This window comes from Tachysurus fulvidraco, chromosome 3 (genome assembly GCF_022655615.1).
Source record: "Tachysurus fulvidraco isolate hzauxx_2018 chromosome 3, HZAU_PFXX_2.0, whole genome shotgun sequence".
Classification (NCBI taxonomy): Eukaryota; Metazoa; Chordata; class Actinopteri; order Siluriformes; family Bagridae; genus Tachysurus; species Tachysurus fulvidraco.
Genome location: NC_062520.1, coordinates 8,942,737 through 8,963,847, shown reverse-complemented (window position 1 = coordinate 8,963,847; position 21,111 = coordinate 8,942,737). Strand labels below are relative to the sequence as shown.

At 40.5% G+C, this 21,111-nt stretch overlaps 1 protein-coding gene across 2 annotated transcripts in view; it reads right to left on the bottom strand.

The window, feature by feature from the left end:
• Positions 1-21,111, bottom strand: part of nrp1a (neuropilin 1a) — a 65,496-nt gene that overhangs the window by 30,842 nt on the left and 13,543 nt on the right. For both annotated transcript variants that reach the window (XM_027149021.2, XM_027149022.2), the window contains exons 3-5: positions 13,594-13,775; positions 3,899-4,126; positions 489-644 (exon numbers count right to left, since the gene is read on the bottom strand). In XM_027149021.2, the coding sequence (XP_027004822.1) occupies positions 489-644; positions 3,899-4,126; positions 13,594-13,775 (566 nt within the window). The remainder of the gene's footprint in view (positions 1-488; positions 645-3,898; positions 4,127-13,593; positions 13,776-21,111) is intronic.

Sequence of the window (21,111 nt, the reverse complement as noted above, 5' to 3'; positions counted from 1 at the left end):
TCTCTGGGTGGAAGAGTAAAAATTGTGGCAGGGAGCTGTGTGGTAATATGTAGGCATGTGTGTGTGTCTAAGACAGGCTTCATAAAACAGGGGAGATGGGCCATGACTTCTTACACATTCACTTAATGAAAGAGTGCCGCAGCTGAGCATTTAATAACTTCCTCTGAAGCCTCATCGTTATCTGTATGTGTGTGTGTGTGTGTGTGTGTAAAGCACACACTAATTCCTCATATATATTGCTTGTACATCATTGCTATGTGCTATGCATGCACAGTACGGTAGAGATGTAGCTTTAGGATGCGAAAAGCAATGCTGACACAGAGTGTGTTTTTGTAAAGTGTGTGAACTGAATTGTGATATATATATATATATATATATATATATATATATATATATATATATATATATATATATAAATGAAAGGATGTATAAATAAAACTACACTGATGATGAGAAACTAGATACTAGTCTGGGTCGTGGTTACTCACCCTCAGGTACAGTTCTCTCCACTACAGTGAAGTTAGCGGAGAAGCCTTCCTTAGCGATAGCGCTGTCCGTGTTGATTGTCAATGCCAATATTCCGGTGTAGGAGATAATTCGGCCTGGAGATTTCTGCCCACAATAGCGGCCAATGTACGGGCCAACTGCAGAGAGAAAACAAGAGTGGGTGGTTTATTCGAGTTCTAACCTTTTATAAAGGTTCTTTTAGCTAGAAGCACACGCTAGTCTAATAAATAAAGAAAGAGTGAAACATTTATTGTTCAAGGCTGAAGATCCGTGTAAATAATAGTGTCAGATAATTCATTCAGGGATTTGTATCGCAAAGGCCACTCTATAACAGCTGAAGGACACTCTAATACTTAAGGCACTTCCTGCTCAGACGGAAGAAATTGACTGCAAACGTCCTGCACCCCTTTGTCACCGTAATATAAAGGCTAAACCAGAAAAGTGTTGGTGATCACAAGGTGCAAAAACGTCTTCACTGTCATAAATTCCTGGGCTCTTTGTTAAAGCTGAGCCTGAATTGGTCCTGGGGCTATGCTGGTCACAGCCCAGTAACTTCCCAAACCTCTCTCAAAAAAAGAAGAGAGGTATAAGATAAACAAACCGGCATGAAAGGACAGCTGTAAACAGAGGTCCAGAGACATGTTAGACTGAGCAGAGTCAATGTGTTAGTCTTATTTAAGAAAAAAGAGGGGGTTGGGGCAAAAAAAGTAGTTAAAAGAGATTTAAGTGGAGGACAGAGATGGAGAGACTGATAAAAAAGAACAGTATAATTAGAAAAAGAGGGTTAGCTAGGTAGCCAGGTTGTCTGTCCCCATTAACCCTCTCTTTCTTGTTTTTTCTTTATTCCCTCTCCCTCTCTGACTCTTATCTCTGATTAGCAGCTCTGTGATCTGAGGCGAGTGACAGACTCTTGCATCGCCGAGCACATGCTACACACACACTTTCAGAGATGAAAGAAAAAGCTGTCAGTTGTGTGTGTGTGTGTGTGTGTGTGTGTGTGTGTGTGTGTGTGTGTGTGTGTGTGTGTGTGTGTGTGTTTTCTTTTGAGGACTAGAGAGATTAATCTTACCATGACTTCTTAGAAATTATTACTACAACACAAGCCAAGAGGTGCAGGCATGTGTGTGTGTGTGTGTGTGTGTGTGTGTGTGTGTGTATGTGTGTGTGTGTGTGTGTGTGTGCGTGTGTGAATGATCAACGTATTAGCTTATTTTGAGTCTAACATTTTATATCTCAAAATTACTGCACTGTGTTATGTTTTACAGTTGAGAATAATTCTCTCTGCCAGGCACATGCTGCTTTAAGAGTAACTGTGGAATCCAGGATGGCTTTCTCCCTCCGGAGCTTCATCTCGTGCTTTCCACCCTAATGCACTATCGATCGATGCGGCTCCACAGGTAATGCAGCGGCCGTCTGAGTTCGGCAGACAAGTAGCAGCCAAAGGCCAGTGTGTTCAGCTTTGCCTATAAACTTTGTTCTATCCAACAGAACACACACGGGACACTAGCAGGACCTCCTAATGCCATTTTTCTTGTTTTTTTTTTGTACTACTGCTTTTGTCTTTAAACTCATTTTCTTCTATTACTCCCAAACAAACTGTACAGATCATATTTTCAAGTTGGACCCTGCTACATACTATTATTTGGAAATTTATAAAATACAAAGATTAATACTTCTATTTCTATATATTTAGAAGGTGGAAAAAATGCTGAAATGTAAAAAAAAAATTAATGTTCTGGATATAATATAAAAATTTGGTCCTTTCGACTTTAAAACACGCAGTATTTAGGTGCTTATAGAGAACTGTTGCTAGGCAACTGGCAAGTGTGGTCACCAAGCACAAACTAGCTTATGACTGAGGTTAATGATTTAGCTAGGATGTATTTGATGAGCCTTTATATGAATACTCAAATATCAACGTTTTCCCAGATGTGATGGTAAATTTGGGAAGAAAATTCTCTCGCTTGCTCTTATTTCTGTAATTACATTTGGCATTTATTGCTAACCAAGCCTCTGTGGCAGGGGCTTTCATACCTTATGTAGCCAGGCATCCATTTTACTGCAAAATTAATCAGCCATTAAACAGACTCCATCAGTACAGATTTAATTATTGATTGCTGTCAATATCGGTTCAATGGATTGATCTGTATCTATTTTGGCTTGGTGTCTGTAAGCTGTATCTGTAGTACTGTGTTAGCAAATGACAAAGCATAGTTTACTCCGTTAGACCAAATAAAACGGTAATGTTTAATGCTGAAAAATGAAGTGAATATCCATGCTGACATGCCTGATTGTTCAGGTTTAAGAGCTTACTCTTTTTCTAATCGCATGTGCCACCTTTCCATCCGCTTCTACACCTCTAAAAATAAAAAGTGATAATAAAGTGAAATCCGGAACAAGCCTACAGGTATTTTGCAGTTTTCGCTCCTAGTTTGGATGCCAGTTTGCTTGTTCTACCTTGCGGGAGTTTTCACAGATCAGAGGCACCAGATTCCGAACACAGCCCCCAGAACTGTGAATGTGATTTTATTTTATGAGCAAACTATTAGGAGTGAACCTTTTCATGAAATCTTTGTGAAAGCACACACACACACACACGCACGTACGCACGCATATACACACACACGCACGCATGCACGCACGCACACACACACGCACGCATGCACGCACGCACACACACACACGCACACACACACACACACACACATATCATTACATGATTCCTTGCTTATGTGCACTCAAGCAGCCACTCTACTGACTCCATTACAGCTGAAGAAAATGGCCTATATTCATCAAGTGCCTGAGACGCCGGATACATGACAACGATCATGCATCTGTTCTCAAAATAAATGTATCCACAGGGGAAAAATGATCCTAAAATGTCTGTGAAGTTAAATATGGACTATATATGCGTGGAAGTAGTGTTTGTGTGTGTGGGACATGGTCTGGAGCCCAGATTAGAGGGCCTTTGCTTTACGTCATCAGTTTGAGGCCAGAGTTTCCTTCCATTCTCCCAAGAGATCAATCACAGTGCATTGTTCAGGAGCGATATGATCTAGACACGCTGATAAAATGTGCATATTTGCAAGGACAAGCTCTCCCTGCTGACCTCTAGCCCAATGTTTGAGACAGAGACTACAATATCTCTGTTGTGTTTGTTAGAACCAGCCCAAAAACACATTAACAGAGGACAGAGAGGCAGTGTTATGTGCAGGGACAACAACTAGGGCAAATAGTTACTCAAAGTAAGGCAAAGAGTGTGAGATTGTCTGTATCTCAGTTTGTGACGTTATTTGATCAAAACAGATATAATGTTATTTGAGCATTTCTGCTTCACCTCGGTCAAGATGCTTGAACCAAACACAGAAACAATAGATTACAAGTTTCCTACCTCCAGGGAATCCATCCCAGATCTCCACACGGTCATAACGACAGAAGACTCCTGTGGTTGGCTGGGTGTCAGGTTCCAGCTCAAAGCTCTCAAACTCCAGGATAATTTCGGACATTTTTGGGGCGAAGATCATAAATGTGCAGTCCAGGTTATTGGGATACTTCTCTGGAAAACCAGGTGACTTGATATATCCACTCTTAGAGGTGAAGTTTCTCGAGCATTCTGGACCTAAAAGGGAGATGATTGCAGGGTTGGGGAGTGAAAGGAGGTGAAAGAAGAAAGAGAAAAGATTAGATTTAGTGCTGTATTGTTCACACAAAACAAAAAGAGCCCAGGGTTAGGGTAAATAGCAGCGTAAAAACGTGGTGGTCCATATTGTTTAGCTCTAGGACTAGACTGTTTATGATGTATGGATGAGGGGCCACCATGCAAGTCCAGGCCTTGGGGTGAAATGGGCATGGAGCATAATGATTTATGTTTGCCTATGAGATTGAATTTCTAAATCCAAAAAAAAAAAAACAATTAAAGCCAAACAGATTTTTATGAGAAGGGAAACGATTATGGCTCATTATAGACTTGTGCTTTCTAGCATATTATCTGGGGGCACACTGTGTGTAAGTGTATATATGTGTGTGTGCATGAACCGAGCGATTAGGGAAAGGCTTCAATCAGCAACATGGGACTCGGGGAGCTGTAAAGTAAACAAGGCAGTTAGATTGCGTTCCAAAGCAGTGCCCCCAAACACCCCCCCCCCCCCAACTCAAAATCCAGACCCCCCCAGCCCACATCATTACAAGCCTGTCTAACATATGAGAGGGGAAAATTAAAGCCTTCTACATGCACGCTTACACACTTTTTTATATCGGCATGTCATAACATTTACTCATACACCTCTAGAGGCCCAGTTTTCTGCCAGTGCGGGTTGTCACTGAAGTTCACACGTACCTCACATCATCGCGTTAGGTTTACATCACAGCCGCCAGATTAACGCAATATATTTTAACAAAGCACACAACTAGTGACACAAGTACAGAAATATAGTCTCAGTGCACGGTAATGTAGAGCTGACAGCATCACTTCTTATACCATATTACTGCCACTCCTAATAGCATGGCAGCTCTGTGGTTCTTCTCAAGGTGGAGGAGATCCAGCAGTGCAAAGCACTTTGGAAAATGGAAATAAAAATTCTGACCAGACTGTCTAGACAGGGCAAAATCAGGATATACAGTAAACCAACACATACTCTAACTTGCACTTACTAAAGTGATAGATATCATATAAAATGGAACAGGAAACTGTCTAAGAAGTTTACAAATAAAACGTTAAATTAAACCTTCGAAATTGAGCGAGATTTTGTCTGTAACAGTGACTGATAGTTGAATCTATTTTATTCCTTCAATCTATCACAACCTTTACTTTAATAACCAGAGTTAAGTGTAAGAATAATAAGTATTAGGTGAGCGGTGCATATTATGGCAAATCTACCGCAGTTAAGAAAAGGAAATCTTGGCCACCATGTCCTCCATGTGCCCTCAAATTGATACTGTAGATGTATATCCAGGAACTGATGTTATATTCATGAAGACTTTCCTGTACTTATCCCAGCACTCTTATTCACAGCATGATCATTGAACAATCTTTCAACACACTTATTACTGTTTGTCTTTACAAACATTACTTCTTCGAGTCATATAAATCATGAGTTATGATCTAAGATGACAAGGTGAATTGAATGTACAGTATGGTGTGATTACACCGTAGGAAAATAATTAAAAATGTTTACGTTGCTTTTTTTTAAGTGAAATGCAAAATAAGCTACGCTAAGACAACTAAAATAAAATTCCACCTCAAGCTGACAAGTGAAATATCAAGGTAAAAGGCAATCTCAGTCTGCTAAAGAGGATGTGAAAGAGTGGCTCCTGTGTGTGTAGCTTTGTGTCTATGGGCTCTTACAGTCGCACCTCGCCATCAGCTCCCTGCCCCACTTTTAGCTGTGTTTTTCCTTCCTCTAAAACAAATGGCTGGTGCCAGAACTTGAGTCTAAAGTGAGTTGACATTTAGTGCCCTGCTGAAAGTTGAGCTCGAAACAGCAGGACATTACAGTTATGGTCTTAACCTCTGATGGCCTGCAGTGTGACAATGTTTCCGCTTCTTTATTTTGGCTTCCAAAGACGTTTTCTGTAAAACATTTTAAAAACATAAAACTTCATAAGGAGCCTTGGCATTGTGGACTCCTTTTACCTCTATTCACGCCACATTAACTGTTTAGAAAGGAGGAAACCGTGACAGTCAAGAGCTGGACTCGGTGGTATGTTAGGGTTGAACTGATTCATGTGGGTTTGTAGTGTCTCTTTCAGAAAAATACAACACAACACAAATGGAGTGGATTTACATTAATGTCCAAGGTATACAGCTAGAAATCCCCATTGACCTCTTGATGGTGACTGCTGGCAATCAAAAAGAAAAGGGCAACTGCTTGCCGTGTCAAAGGGAAAGCTGTTAAGATAAGAGCACTTCTCTAATATGTCTTCCCTCTGCACCAGATCAATCTTTGCTTTTGCCTCTCTCTCTCTCTCTCTCTCTCTCTCTCTCTCTCTCTCTCTCTCTCTCTCTCTCTCTCTCTCTCTCTTACTCTCTCTGCAGAGTTGCCTCATCTTTTCTCTCTCTGGGCAGTAATTGGATGTTATCACCCCATTCCTTTTTCTTCTCTTCCATTTTGTTCATGCACTGAACACTAGGGGACACACTGGGGTCACAGCTGGAGATACTAAAAGACTTTATGTTTGTGTGCTGAAAGGAGCTTTGAAAGAGATTAATATAGCAAATCTGAGAATTTAGCCTATATGTGAGTGTGTCGAGATCAAGTATGACTGAAATCCACTGACCGGTGCTTAATCTGAGATTCACGTCTGGTTTTATAAAGTTGCACTGTTTTTAGGAATACAATATGTGTAAAGAGACAAGGTCATGCAATTTTCAAATACAAATATTGCTAAACATTTATTTAACTATAAGTCCATTCTTATAGTTCGGTTTCCTGTCGCATTTGTTTGCCAACAGTCGGGACAAACTTTACAAGACAGTAAAGGTGACTGGTGGTGGGGAAAAAAAACAAAAAAAGAAGGAACTCAGCTTGTAAAACTGAGCGAAACAAATAAAGCTTTGAGAGACCTGCCCAGGCATGCATGTCCCATCATCTTCTTTCTTTTTCACACAGGCAGTTTTTCCTTCTCTTCCCACCTTTTAAAAGTACACAGAAAAACAAGCACGGCCAGGTTTTACGCAAACACTTGATTTTATGGGAGGATGTAAAAAGTGAAGCTGGTCGCCAGTGAAATAAGAAACCTTAAGTGGATTCACGGCAGCTAATTGCTAATTCCAATGTTAACGGCTAACACTTGTAAGGATTATTTTACTGCATTGTCCTCACAGGATCGTATGTTCTTGGTGGCATGATGGCTACAGGCTTCCATCTCTGAGGAATTTGCTTAGTTTATTTTACAGGCCACAAGTAGGGCTTGTTAAAAAAATGATTGTTTGCAGGCCAAAGTTAGCGAGTAGGACCTATGCCCTGAATATACAATTCTTAAGGTTGTTTTCCCAGAGCAGAGCAGTTGGGTCTAAAATTTGTTTGATATACAGCACAAAATTTGATATCTAATAGTAAGATTGTAAAGGAAACCAAGCAACACAGTAGCTAATGGCAAACTTATTACTTAGCTTAGGTTTTCCTAAGTATCGTTAAAGTGCACTAAATAGCCATTTCAAATAAAGCTTAAAAGCATCTTAACATCTTAACAGACTCCATAAAGAGAAACTAGCTGGTTAAACTGGTTTAAACTAGCTGGTTTCTCTGATAATGAGAAACTAGCTGGTTAGCTGGCTGTGGCTCATTTACGGAAAGCAAATTAGCCGCAACCCACACTACATCACACTCGCATACCAGAGTGATTACAAGCACTAGGTAACTAATGTGTTATGGGTTGTGTCACGTTTGATCCATAATGCTCCAGCTATCACTGTAGTAAACTGCTCAACACACTTCCTGTTGCGTGTAAACTTTATTTGCAGTCATGGTCTGTGGGAATGACAGAAGTAGAGGTGATACATGATAACCTGGGTATAGCATAGTCTAAACTTTTCGCTCCTGCATGTCAAACTAACTCTAATTGGTTTAATGCTGGGACTGCTACTGAGTCTCTGCTGTGTAAGTGCATCAACATAAGGACAGGCTTGCTTCTTTTTCCTCTTTTTCTTCTTCTTTGACTTTCATCTATTACACTACTCAAATCATTACCATTAGTGATAGTTACACACTAATTAAGCCCTCTGTGATTTTGTATAGCTTAGTAATGCAATATAATAGGTATGCTGTATTAGTAAGTTTCATGAATTTCCTTCAAGAATCAAGAAATTACTTTAGGTTCAATAAAGATTATTATCTCATACTACAATGTTTGCTTTGTTGTCTGAAGGTTAATGATAATAGACATCTTAAATGCTATCATAGAACAACACAAAACCTATAACGGTTGATTTCAGTTTTACAAGGGATGTCATTTTTTTAACCATGGGAATGGCGCCCGCTTTAAATTGCACCCTGGAGCTATGAGAGTGAAAGGTGTAGCCTGTGTATTAATGACTAATACCAAAGTTCAAAGTGCTATAGAAAGCCAAATTATCATAACAGTGACACAGCGATAAAATGGCACAAAAGCTTACAGAGTGAAGTAATCATCAATGTTTATGTTCCATATGTCTGAGGTGAATAATTATCTATACTCACACACACATACGCACACACACAAGCGCACACACACACACACACACACACACACACACACACACACACACACACACACACACACACACACACACACACACACATTTACCTTTATCCCATGTGGCCAAACAGTCCAAGGTTAATGGGAATAAGTGAATTAGCAAAATAGAATTTGTACAATCTTTAGCAAACATTAACACAATCACACAGTGCTACACACCTAACACAATGCTCACATAGATTAAGTTGCTGACACAACATTTAGTCAGTCTTGCTGATGGTGCCCCTTAAGAATAAAGGAAGACTGGGAACACATTGAGAGTGTTTGCTTTTTGGATTCTGGTATGTGTGCGTGAGGTTTGGAAGACGGTAACGGTGGCATTTGGAGTGTCGGGGAATGGCAGAGCTGCCCCGCCAGATGTGACCTATACCATTGGCCCCTGGAGCACGTAAAAACTGAACAGACTGGGTATGATGAGTAAACTACCCTCCACATACACACACCCACACAGTATAGTCAGTCAGTGGTGTTGACACAGGTGCCATCGTAAAACCACTGAGATATGAGAATGATAAACAGCTAAATCAAATCCGAGGTTAGATCAAGCTGCGTTTCGGTACTGCATAGTGAGCAGTCCATTCTTCATTCTTTCAACCAATCCATCCATCCAAGGATGGCTAGTATAAATGTGGTAGAAGGGTTGAACCTGCCTCACATGGTCTCCCATAAAAAGGAATAGAGGTAAAGGGCAAAATACACACAGAATGGTAACAAGAAGCAAGGATTGGGTTAATTTCTTTCTTTTTAGCCCAGACTGGAGATTCAAACCCTTAAGAGTGTTTGGTTGGGCAGAATGGGTAAAACTTTAATCTTTACTTGGAGATGTGTTGGCCTAGTTGTTAAGGTTTCCCGATTGCAGGTTGCAAGTTCAAATCTCAGGTCTAGCAAGCTGCCACAATTGGGCCCCTGAGCAAGGCCCTTATTCCTCACCTGCTCAGTTGTATAAAATGTAAGTTGCTCTGGCAAATGCTGTAACTGTAATGTTTACTGTCATTCTTGAGACAGAATTATCAACCCTAATTGTTTGTGTGTATTGATATATACATCAGAATTTAGCTCTCCCACATACTATCACACCCAGCCATCACTGCATCCATCCATTCATCCATCCATCTATCCATCCATTACTCCTCGTGCCACTCCCTGCTAGCCAAAAACACATTAACAGTCAAGCGGAGTTGGCCTCTTTGCCGGCTTTGCCAGGCTTTATGTGGTTCTGAAAATTGCAGAGCTGTCAATTGCAAGCGTATGTTTCTTTTCTACGCCAGGGTACTTTCTGGAGATGCTTGCAGAAGACGGGATGACAAGATAAGTACAGAGCCTACCTTTTTTTTGATGAGATGCATAAGCTAAGGATTCCATAAAGAACCTATTAGCCATTTTGGTTGTGTGTGAGTGTGTGTGTGTGTGTGTGTGTGTGTGTGTGTGTGTGTGTGTGTGTGTGTGTGTATGTGTGTGTGTGTGTGTGTGTCTTGGGGGGGTGTCAAACCTAGGGGAGGAATTTGGTGGTTTTGCAAAGCATCTGTCCCATATTACACACCAGAGAGTGAAAGACATAAATTAATGTGCAGAGCAAGTTTGAATATAGACGAGGTTAGATTGTAAACATTTTCACCTATCTCTCTCTCTGCAGAAGTGTTGGTGATGGGTGGAGGTGAGGAAAGGTGAGGTGAGGTGTTGAGGGCAACATGCATCGTGTTCCCTCAATAAAAATCTCTTTGTGTGTAAGCTTTAGCTACAGCTAGGCTAAGCCAATGCCTTCATGTCGTTAGCATACCATTGGGATATACTTAACATTAACGTATTATTTAAACATCAAAGTGTATTGTGTGGTCTTGAACCATTTTCGCCACCCATCGAACCTGAACCGTTCGATGGGTGGTATACGTTGTATCTATTTCCTTGTTGCTCTGTACAGATATCAGATCCTTAAATGATTTCTGTCCCCATTTCCTTATACTGACAAGTTTAAGCCATGCTTAGGATGATTATTTTTTCAGTATTTTTACTTTATTTCTTAATCTGCACATCTCCAATCCACCTCTTACTTCCACGTCCCACTTAACTGACCTTTTCATTCTCCCGTCTTTTTTCCACATTAACATAATGATTGTTTTGCAAATAATTATGATTTTCTACCACATTAAGGCTCCTAGGAAGACCGCAAACATGTGTGACCGAGCCTTTAATGGGTGCTTTGTGTAAATAGAGAGAGAAAGAGTCTCTGACATTGGACTGGTCAGTTCTCCAAATTTTTTTAAGAACAGTTTGCAGTAATCACTGTATTTGGGAAGTTTCTGCCTCATTTGCATGCACACACACCTGTTAGCACTTTCAAACACACACACACACAAACACATACACACAGCATCACATAGGCACAGTATTATATCTGATGCTTGTTTGTTAATACTATCTATCCAATGTTTGCTATTCTGTTTCTCCTTAATCCCTTGCCCTTGCTTTTCTTCTTTCATTACATGTCTAAAGTGACTGAATGTTGCTCCATTTCTCCCTCCCACACTTTACTTTGGCCCTTATCTTATTTCTATGGTGCCTCTCTCATCCTCTTGAGATTCATACAAATTGATTTTTTTAGCTGAACACCACGTACCGCTCACAACATAGACAGTAGCAACGGAGCAAAACACTGTTGTCTCCAAGTGGAACACCATTCTTCATCCACCTAGGAGCAACAGCACAAACAAGACCTGATAAGCTAAAAAAAACAGGCTTGTATAACAAAATACTGCACAAAAGTTCAGGCACCCCCACCTCTACATACACACACACTAGTCAAATTACACAGATTTACTTTTATCACAACTCCGTTAAGTGTGGGAAAGTTGTAAAGTTACTGCTAGTGCTGACAGGAAAATTGTATTTTTCTGACATTCTGTTAGAGATATATGTTTCTATTATTATAGTTATTATACCAGTCATTATTATTATTATCTTTTTAACTACTGTGCTAGTAATTATCTCCATAAGTCTATGATTACAACAACGTTAGCACTGGTGAATAGCCAAGGTTTAAAGTAGCCAGACAATTTGAAAACATTTCTGATTTATACTCCATTCCGTTGGTTGAAACACATTTTGTTGCACTGAAACTTTTCTCCGTGGGAAAAACGACAGTGTAGTTTATTCAGAGTTGATTTACACATCTGTTTCACCCATCGTGCTGACCACAGTGCTGAGTAAAACTACATATTAGGTAAAGCTGCTGATTACTGAAGTGTTTCATGGAATGAAAGTAATCCAGTGACATTACACATAATGTGAGTCAGTCTTCAGTAATTTAGGGTAAATTTCACTCAGTCATAAACCTTTAAATTCTCACGACCTGTCAGCGCATCTAGACTTCTCACAGCTTACTGTCTCTCATAGCTGCATATCTTTAGTTACTAAATAATTCATAGTAATTACTCAGGAATATGCTTTATAATAAATAATTAAACAACCTAAGTGAAAAAAAAATGAAATGACCACATTTTTATTTGGACCTGGAAAAATAGAAAATAGAAAAAAAAAATAACATGTGCGTGTGTGTGTGTGTGTGTGTGTGTGTTGGTGGGTGTGTGTGGGTGTGTGTGAAAGCAACCATATGTAATATTTCACTAAAATCTAAGCTAGTGCTTTCAAAAAATATATATTTTCCTGCAAAAATTATATCATTTAAGGAGCCAGAGCCAGTTTACTGAATGTGGAAAAATATTAAAACAATCTAAAGCTAGGAACTTTAGCACTTTTTTTTTTTTAGATCATTTGCTTCTTAAATCTGTTAAAATGTCTGTGATGCTCTTCTGACACATTTGAAATGCAATCTTTAAAATACAGTTTATCCTTTTATTCACTTTTTGAGGAAACCAGATTTTAAAAAAAATGTAAATGTTCAAAAAAATGAAAGCATATTTCATATTTCAAAAATGATATACAGTAAAAATGTTTAGTTTAATACAGTTAGAATGTTAGTATTCAAACCGACAATGAGTCTTTTATCTATCGTGAGTTATCTTTTCCACTACGATAGGTTCGAAGGTGTGTATGTGTACAGGTGGGTGGCGCTCTCTTTGTAATTGAACAAAAAAAAAAGCAGCTTGCACCAGCTGCTCCACACATGCACACTAAAGCTCAAACACTCACTATAGAGATTAAAAGAAACTCGGATAAAGCATCAATCTTATCATGAGGTCAAATGAAAAGGCCTTAGAGCAGCAAGTGAGGTTAATTAATGAAAGTGGCATCTGCTGTACCTCACTAGGGTCAGTCTCACAGCACGCACACACACACGCACACACACACACACACACACACACACACACACACACACACACACACACACACACACACACACACACACACACACACACACACACACACACGTAGACTTTGTGCCTACTTGTCCTTTAAACACAGGAAGCTCGCCTGAACAACAGGAAATTTCATCTGATAAGTCATCCATTGTGTGTTCATGTGTGTGTGTGTCACATCATGTTTTTGTGAGGCCATACAAGCACCAAATAATTGACCAGGACACTGCAGGGAAAGATATGATTCTGCTAAAGGAAGGAACTTGTAATGTTCACAGAACTATCATCTGATCTGATCTCCTCAGGCACTAGAACCAGGAAGAGGAGAAAGTCTTCCTTCTCTTGCTCTCCTCCTTATATGGGCCTCACTCGACTTGTCTGCTGTGACTCATCCATTGATAAAATAGAAGCCAGGGACAAATTCCTCAAGAGCACAAAGCAAGATAACAGAGCATGCACCCGAATAGCTGTACAGTCCCAGAGTCATACATGATGGACAGAAAATGAACCGAAGACAATTTGTCGATGTCTGACTTACCTGATTTGAAAATCTCGTAACGGATGGAGAAGCCAGCGCCGTGTGTCTCATAGTCCGACACAAACTTGATGAAGAGTTGGTTACCGGAGGACACTACAGGAGAAGGAGCGATTTTCCCACAGTACTTGCCCACCAGCTGACCGCTCTCATCCACGCCATCCCTCACTTCTACATAGTCGTATCTACAGCGAGAGAGAAAGAGCAGAAAGGAAAAAGACATTATTTCTTCTGTAATTTTATTACACAATTACAATTACACTGAAATGGATCCAGTGATAGATTCCCATCTCATGACCAGCATTCCTGGGACAGGCTCCGGATCCTCTGTGACACTAAACGTAATAAACCGCTTACCGAAGACTAATGACTGAATGAATTACAGTTGCGTTTAACTCGGTCTAGCTCTCAACGAAAAGACAAAACAAATTTATTTAATGTCTTGAGATCTTGGCTTTCTAGCTTTTAATAAAAACAAATTAGAAACTTACTCAAATCAGATTAGCTAGCAAACATTTCTGTCCAATCAGTTCTTATTTACTATTATATGCATGATGCTCGCCAGCATATTTCGAGAACGTCATATATCTTATCCGTTTAAGGTTAGGTTTATATTATGGAAACTTAAATTAGAGCTAACGCTCCTGTTTGGGCTCCTGAGAATTCAACAGCATTGAATTATTTATTTATTCACTTTAACACTGTGGTTTTTGCTATTTACATTTATGGCATTTCGCAGACATTCTTATCCAGACTGACTTATAACTGAGCAACTGAGGGTTAAGGGCCTTGCTCAGGGGCTCAGCAGTGGCAGGTTGGTGGACCTGGGGTTCGAACCCATAACCTTCAGATCAGTAGCCCAACACCATAACCACTGAGCTACCACATTCCCCTATTTGTCGTGTCATGGGAAACAAGAAGTATTTTTAAAGATGTTTAAACAACAGGAATTCTATTAGAGCTTAATCACCGATCAGATAGTCACCACACCTAGAGTCCCACTGTTATAGCTAAGTACAGGAAACACACACACACACACACACACACACACACACACACACACACACACACACACACACACACACGCACACACACACACATACTGTACTCACACACTCCCACACAAACACAAAGGATGACTAAAGCTGCAGCTGCCGACTCTCCCAATCTGAACTACTGAACTGCTGAGCTTAACAATGCTGACAACTATATCAATCTTTTGGCACTAATTTACAGCTAACCCACTACAGCAGGATCAGGAGTTACAGAAAGCATTCTCCAGTCTCTAAACAATGCACACAGCTGCTCTATGCCAAACCTCCCAGAACGCATTTGTTTGTGAGTGTGTGTGGTGTGTGTACCGTATGTGTGTGTATGTTTGTGTGTGCTACTGGGACTGAAAAAAAAAGCTAACACGAGCATAATTACATGATGTCTGAACATCTCCAGAACTGAATTATTGGCAAGCATCAAACAGAAAGGGCAAACTTCACTATGTCATATAAATATTTCACATAAGGTTTCAAATTTTCTTCTTGTACATGATGAGGAACTAACTAATGTTTTTGTAACAAAATTTTCTCTCCATGTGGAATATATGAAAATGATATTCAAAATAAATGAATACAGTTTGTACAATATACAGTGGGTGCCAATATTTTTGATGGCAAATAGATTTTGAAGACCAGAGTGTTTATTGTAATAGATGTTCCTTCTTTTCCTTGGATTCTGGACACACACACACACACACACACACACACACACACACACACACACACACACACACACACACACACACACACACACACACACAGAGACACCAGTCTGAAATGGAATTTTAGCCCTACAGCTATTGATGTGAGAAACCGCTTAATTGAGTCAGCAACAGTTCGGAAGTCTGTTACACACAGACGCATGTGTCTACACAAAAGGCAGACAGAAACACAAACTCACACTCAGGGATCTTGTGTCAGTAACACAACACGAGAAAGCGAGGGTGGTCCTGTCAGACGCAGCAAAGTGAGACTGGAACGGATACAACACTGTGAGCCGATACTCCATTTCTGTCTTCCAGTGCTCCAGTTTTGTTTTAGGACAACGCTTTTTTCCACAGTAGTATTCCTTTTTTTTTTTTTTTTTTTTTTTTAGAAAAGGATGGTAGCTTGGTTTGATACAGCTGACAGCACGTTCTGGTTTCCATGACATTTAATCACCTGTGATGCCTTTAACCGCTAACAGAAGGAGGAACGAGGAACCACTGGGGCTTTAGGTGTGATACATTCCACTTTTAGACTTTGTGATGTCTCTGAGCTCATTACACACACACACACACACACACACACACACACACACACACACACACACACACACACATGCACACACACACATAGATATCACAATCCTTAAAATAAATGTGTCAGCTGAATCATGTCCAAACATGCATAAAAATAAACAGTGCTTGAATTAAATGTGTAAAATGTTAAAATATTCTTATATATAGGTGACACTGTCCACACTAAGACTACATGTGATGTTTGAATGGCCTTTTTTTGCTTTGTAGGGGTGTGTGTGTGTGTGTGTGTGTGTGTGTGTGTGTGTGTGTGTGTGTGTGTGTGTGTGTGTGTGTGTGTGTGTGTCTGTGTGAACTGAGAATATGAGAAGTGTACAGCTCTCTGAAATTGTGAAATTGGCTCCCCTGGGGTGATGGCTAATGTAGCGATGACTTCACCCCTGTGTGTGTGTGTGTGTGTGTGTGTGTGTGTGTGTGTGTGTGTGTGTGTGTGTGTCTGGATGCTCTGATAGCAGACCTAGAGCAGTGCATCGGTCAGAACAGACAGCAGCACTCCTATAACAGTCTACAGTCTGTACCACAGCATCACACCCTGATTCACTAGACAAATGGTCCTATATGAGTCAAATGTCTCTCTCTCACACACACAAACACAGACACCCACACCCACACACCCACGCATTCATTCCGTCCTTTGGATCACACTCTACTGAACACTCTACAGCAATAACACTGCAATTCACAGTCTCTTATATATAAAACACAGTTACTCTCTCTCTCTCTCTCTCTCTCTCTCTCTCTCTCTCTCTCTCTCTCTCTCTCTCTCTCACACACACACACACACACACACACACACACACAGGGCTTTTCTGAAATGTTTCTACTGTGTGTACATTGCTACTGTATTGTGTGTTGCATCATCACACTTCTAAAAACCTTTTGTTCCAAGTTATGAAGAGAAATAACATTAAAACCCACTAGGCTTTTTAGATAGTTACATGGTTCAGAGGTTAAGAGCTTTATTCCGCTATGTTGTTTGTGCGCTTTCACCTGTTACTTGATGTTTAACACTAAACCCTTCTTACTTAAGAAGAGCATGTAAATAACATCCGTTCTGAAAAAACGTGGGACTTTCATGATCACACACAAACCTTCAGGTCTCGCTCACTTTGAACTAATCATGTAACGAATGCTTCAAGACAACAGAAGTCATTATAAACACATATATCATCTCCATCATCATTTGTTATCATCTATATGTGCTGATTATCTTAAGATTCTGTACTCCGGGTTGAACACGGTGGATTGTTTAGCTTGGTGCATCAGCAAGGATGTTTACTGATTGTTCTTCCTCAAACTATCAAAAATCCACAACGTTGCCTTGGACAGCTGGAATGACGGGGCAGATTGATCTGGGGGGTGGTGGGTTGTAGGGCAAATTGATCCAGTTTCTCTGCGCTGGAGCGTGAGGAAAATCTCCATCAGTGGCGGTGGCGCTGCAGGCACGAGATGGAGAGCATCAATCTTGTTCAGGCCTGTCTTTTCCGTTCTCATTCCTCTGCTTCATCGAATAATTCTCCCTCCACGCTTTCTGAGATTCCCCTGTAGCACAACCTCATCCCCAAACAAATGCACAGAAATAAACACACACACACACACTACAATCGAAGTCCCCAAGCACTCATACCGCATACTGCTGAGCATCCACAAAATTAATGCCATCATGCACTTCACAGCAGATCAGTCAGTACGACCTCCATATATCGTGCCTAAAGAAAGCTATTTTCTTACACAACGATCCAAACAATCAGCCAAAGTGGCATGACTACCACTGACACATGAGGAAGCATATCGCTTTAAGTCTCACCGCTCACTCCTACAGCTTGCACGCTAAATTGTCACACCACCATCAAAAGCTAGCACCTTTAGTGAATTCTGAAGCACATCATGAACTGCCTTCACACATGGTCCTTGTAAAGCTGAGCTGGGATTCAGCTATAATGAGATGCAGATGGATATGTTGCCTCTGGGCTTTTGCTGCTGATGAGGATTCTATGATAAGTGTTTTAGCAACATTCCAAACACATTCCTGTGTCTGCTTTTCTTTTCCCTTTCTTCTTCTTTTTTTTGTTTTGTTTTCGCGAACGTGTGTACATCCGCCCTCCTGCATTCTCAGCTGTTCTGCAGGCCGCACTCAGTTCAAAGTGTTATGGCGCCGATCATCTGGGAAGCATTATGGGATTGTTCGCAGGTCCATTTACAGCATAAGAGTTACTTTCTCCTGATAAACGGAGTTCGGCACATGAAACGGATCTGGCTAATATATATATGCACACTCCTGCAGGGGTCTAGTTCTGTACAGGAGCTTCTGCATGACGTGTGTAAGGCGTTTACTGAGTAAAAGCAAGTAACGAGGCCTGTTTTATAAGAAGGAATCGCTCCCTGGGGCCAGCAGAAAAAGAGCCAAGCAATCTCATCAAAACAGAGTGGTGCGATCTTTCAGCCTAGACAGCAGACCAGTGCACCTGCCCCTGGTCCCAAATCTGTTTCTCTCTCTTGGCCCGGTATGCTTTCTGCTTGTTTCAGCTTCCTCACCCAGAGGACACAGCAGACATGCTGCTTTTAATGTTTTTCTCTCTTGTTTTTTCCCTTCGTCCATTTAGACAACAGCTTTGCCCTTAAACTGATATCCATTTGTCTCAGGGTTGTCAGTGTAGACCTCCATCAGACCGTCTGCTGCTCTGACATGAACAAACACACACACGGTGCATAACATTTCACACACCAGCAGTGTGTCCACTAATTCATTTTAAGTAGGAATGAGACAAAATATCACAATGAGATTTGTACGATTTTGTTGATAAGTTTACATGCTCAAGCATTTAATTCGATCTCCTATCAAACCATATTACTAACATTGCCAGAAAATACCGTAATCATAGTTTAATGGAAAATTAGATAATAGAGAGAGCAAACAATAAAAGATAATATGCTATCAAATGGTTAAAATTGATGTTTAATCTCATGAAAATAGCTCTGTTGTTCTTTATTCTCTTTTTTCACCCCTTCAATTTCTATGTTGAGTGTGTAGCTAGCTGGTTTTTAAACAAAAACCAGGAAAATGCAACACTCTGATTGGTTAATCCTGTAACAAATATAGAACTATAATGATATGAATATAATATGTAAAATATATCATCAGCTGTGCTGTATCTATTTCATGTTAGCCATCCATCGATAAACATTTTAAATAGTTCCCGTGGGGGTTCAAGTCTAAATCCCATGAAAAACCCTAACCACCAATCCTCCCAACAAGCCCAACTCCTCTGCCCCAAGCTATGGCACTTCCTATGACTATGCTAGTTGTGAAAATAGGCAGTCCAGCATGGAAATTAATAGAAAAGGGATGAATGTAATACACCATGACCTTCGCTTCAGCGCCCTGCAATGTATTAGCCAGACGGTTGGTCTGAAGAGCAGGCAATCCAGAAGTGTTAAATGAGAACATTAGCTCTGGCTCACATTCGCCTTGGGAAGACACAATAAACCACAGGCTAACAATATAACACAGACCCGGGGCGAGGGAGAGACCATCTCAGCCCCAACACTGCCATTCAAACCCGATAATACAAGCAAAGACGTGAAATATGATTACACCGACGGCAATTTCCTGGCTTATGCAACTCTACAGATCACTTAACCCATTTCCATTGATGGGGGTCAGGTGTAATGTGACCTTATTGAAACAATCTTTCAGTCCAACTCTCTGGTGTTGAGCTGTCAAGAAGCGTACACTTATGCTAAACATTATGCCTTAAGCATCTATTATGAGTTCAGAATGTCACGAAGCAATACTTGACAGACAGCTTGGCTGTGAGGCTTGGCTGTACTGGATATAATGTGAAAAAAATTGCCAGTTGGAACAAACCTTGAGAAGTCAAAGGTTAGCTTTGAAATGCTGGCAAAAGATCTTTCAATTATATCCTCTCTTTTCCCCCCATTTTTTTCATTTGGAAAGGCCGGGAGCAGACATGTCTGCTTTAGATCCACACTGTCCAGCTACTGCACATGTCCTTGATCAAACCCTCATGTCTACTTGTGAAAAAAGTCTAATTTTATCTTGGTATATTTGACATGGCGATCCTCCTGAAAGTAGATGGAAAGACATGCAGATCACTGTATTGAATAAATCACAATTTGCTAAAAATCGAAGGTGTTATAACCTTAAATCAGCTTATTTTCTTGTAGCATCATGTCCCAAAGTGTATTATTCCACTTATGCCAGAAGCCTTATATGATTTAGTTATTAATGACCTTTATGTCATTCGTTCCTTTTCTTATTTATAATACACAGCTGTTCCTTTACTAGCCTCTCTAATTTCTCTCCTAAAGTAATTAAAACAAAATGCAACTAGTCATGTGATAGACAAACCAGAAAGTCCTCATTTCTGAAGCCTTTCCTGTCTTACTGACAGCTACTCAGATTAAAGTATAATAATCATAGACCTTAATCCATACAAGCCCCTAGAAATGTGATGTTGCTATAGAAACAAGAATAAGGTATTAGAATGACTGTCAAAGGTGATCTTATAGCAGATTAATCAACACCTTCTGACCATTCCGTCCAAAGGCTCTAAAACACCCGAGCTGTGCTTAGCTCAATAAGGGTCTCACAGCTGCCTGTCACTGTGATGAACAGGGAGTGGAGTGATGAGACATCTTCACCACAGCTGGGCAGGGCTGATGCACGATTAACTTCAGTCATCTCTATCTGCCATCGCAGAGGGCACACAGATGACCGTCTCGACCTGCGTTTGAAAAGTTCGAAGGTGTCCTCTGCAATCAGTGGCACGCCGTTCGCTCGTTTAAGCTCCCGATGCAGACCAGCTGCATTTTAATGCCCTCCGATGTTTCACTCTACGAGCAAGAATATATCGCCTGACGGATTAACCGCTTTTCCGATTTTCTAAACCGAGTGGAAAGCATAAAGTGGCTGGTGGAGAGAGTGTGTGCTTGCTACAGAGGGGTGGAGATACTTAAAGTGGTTCCATGCTTATCACAGCCATGTAACTTTAATATCACCCAGTCAAAAGGCACAGCTGCACAGAGGCCCCATGGCTTTTCCAGCCCGAAACTTATTTTTAAAGCCGAGTTGATTTTTTTCAGGCACAGCACAGCAGACTGCACCCCATGCTTTCATAAACAGCAATTATGATTAGCACTGATGGATT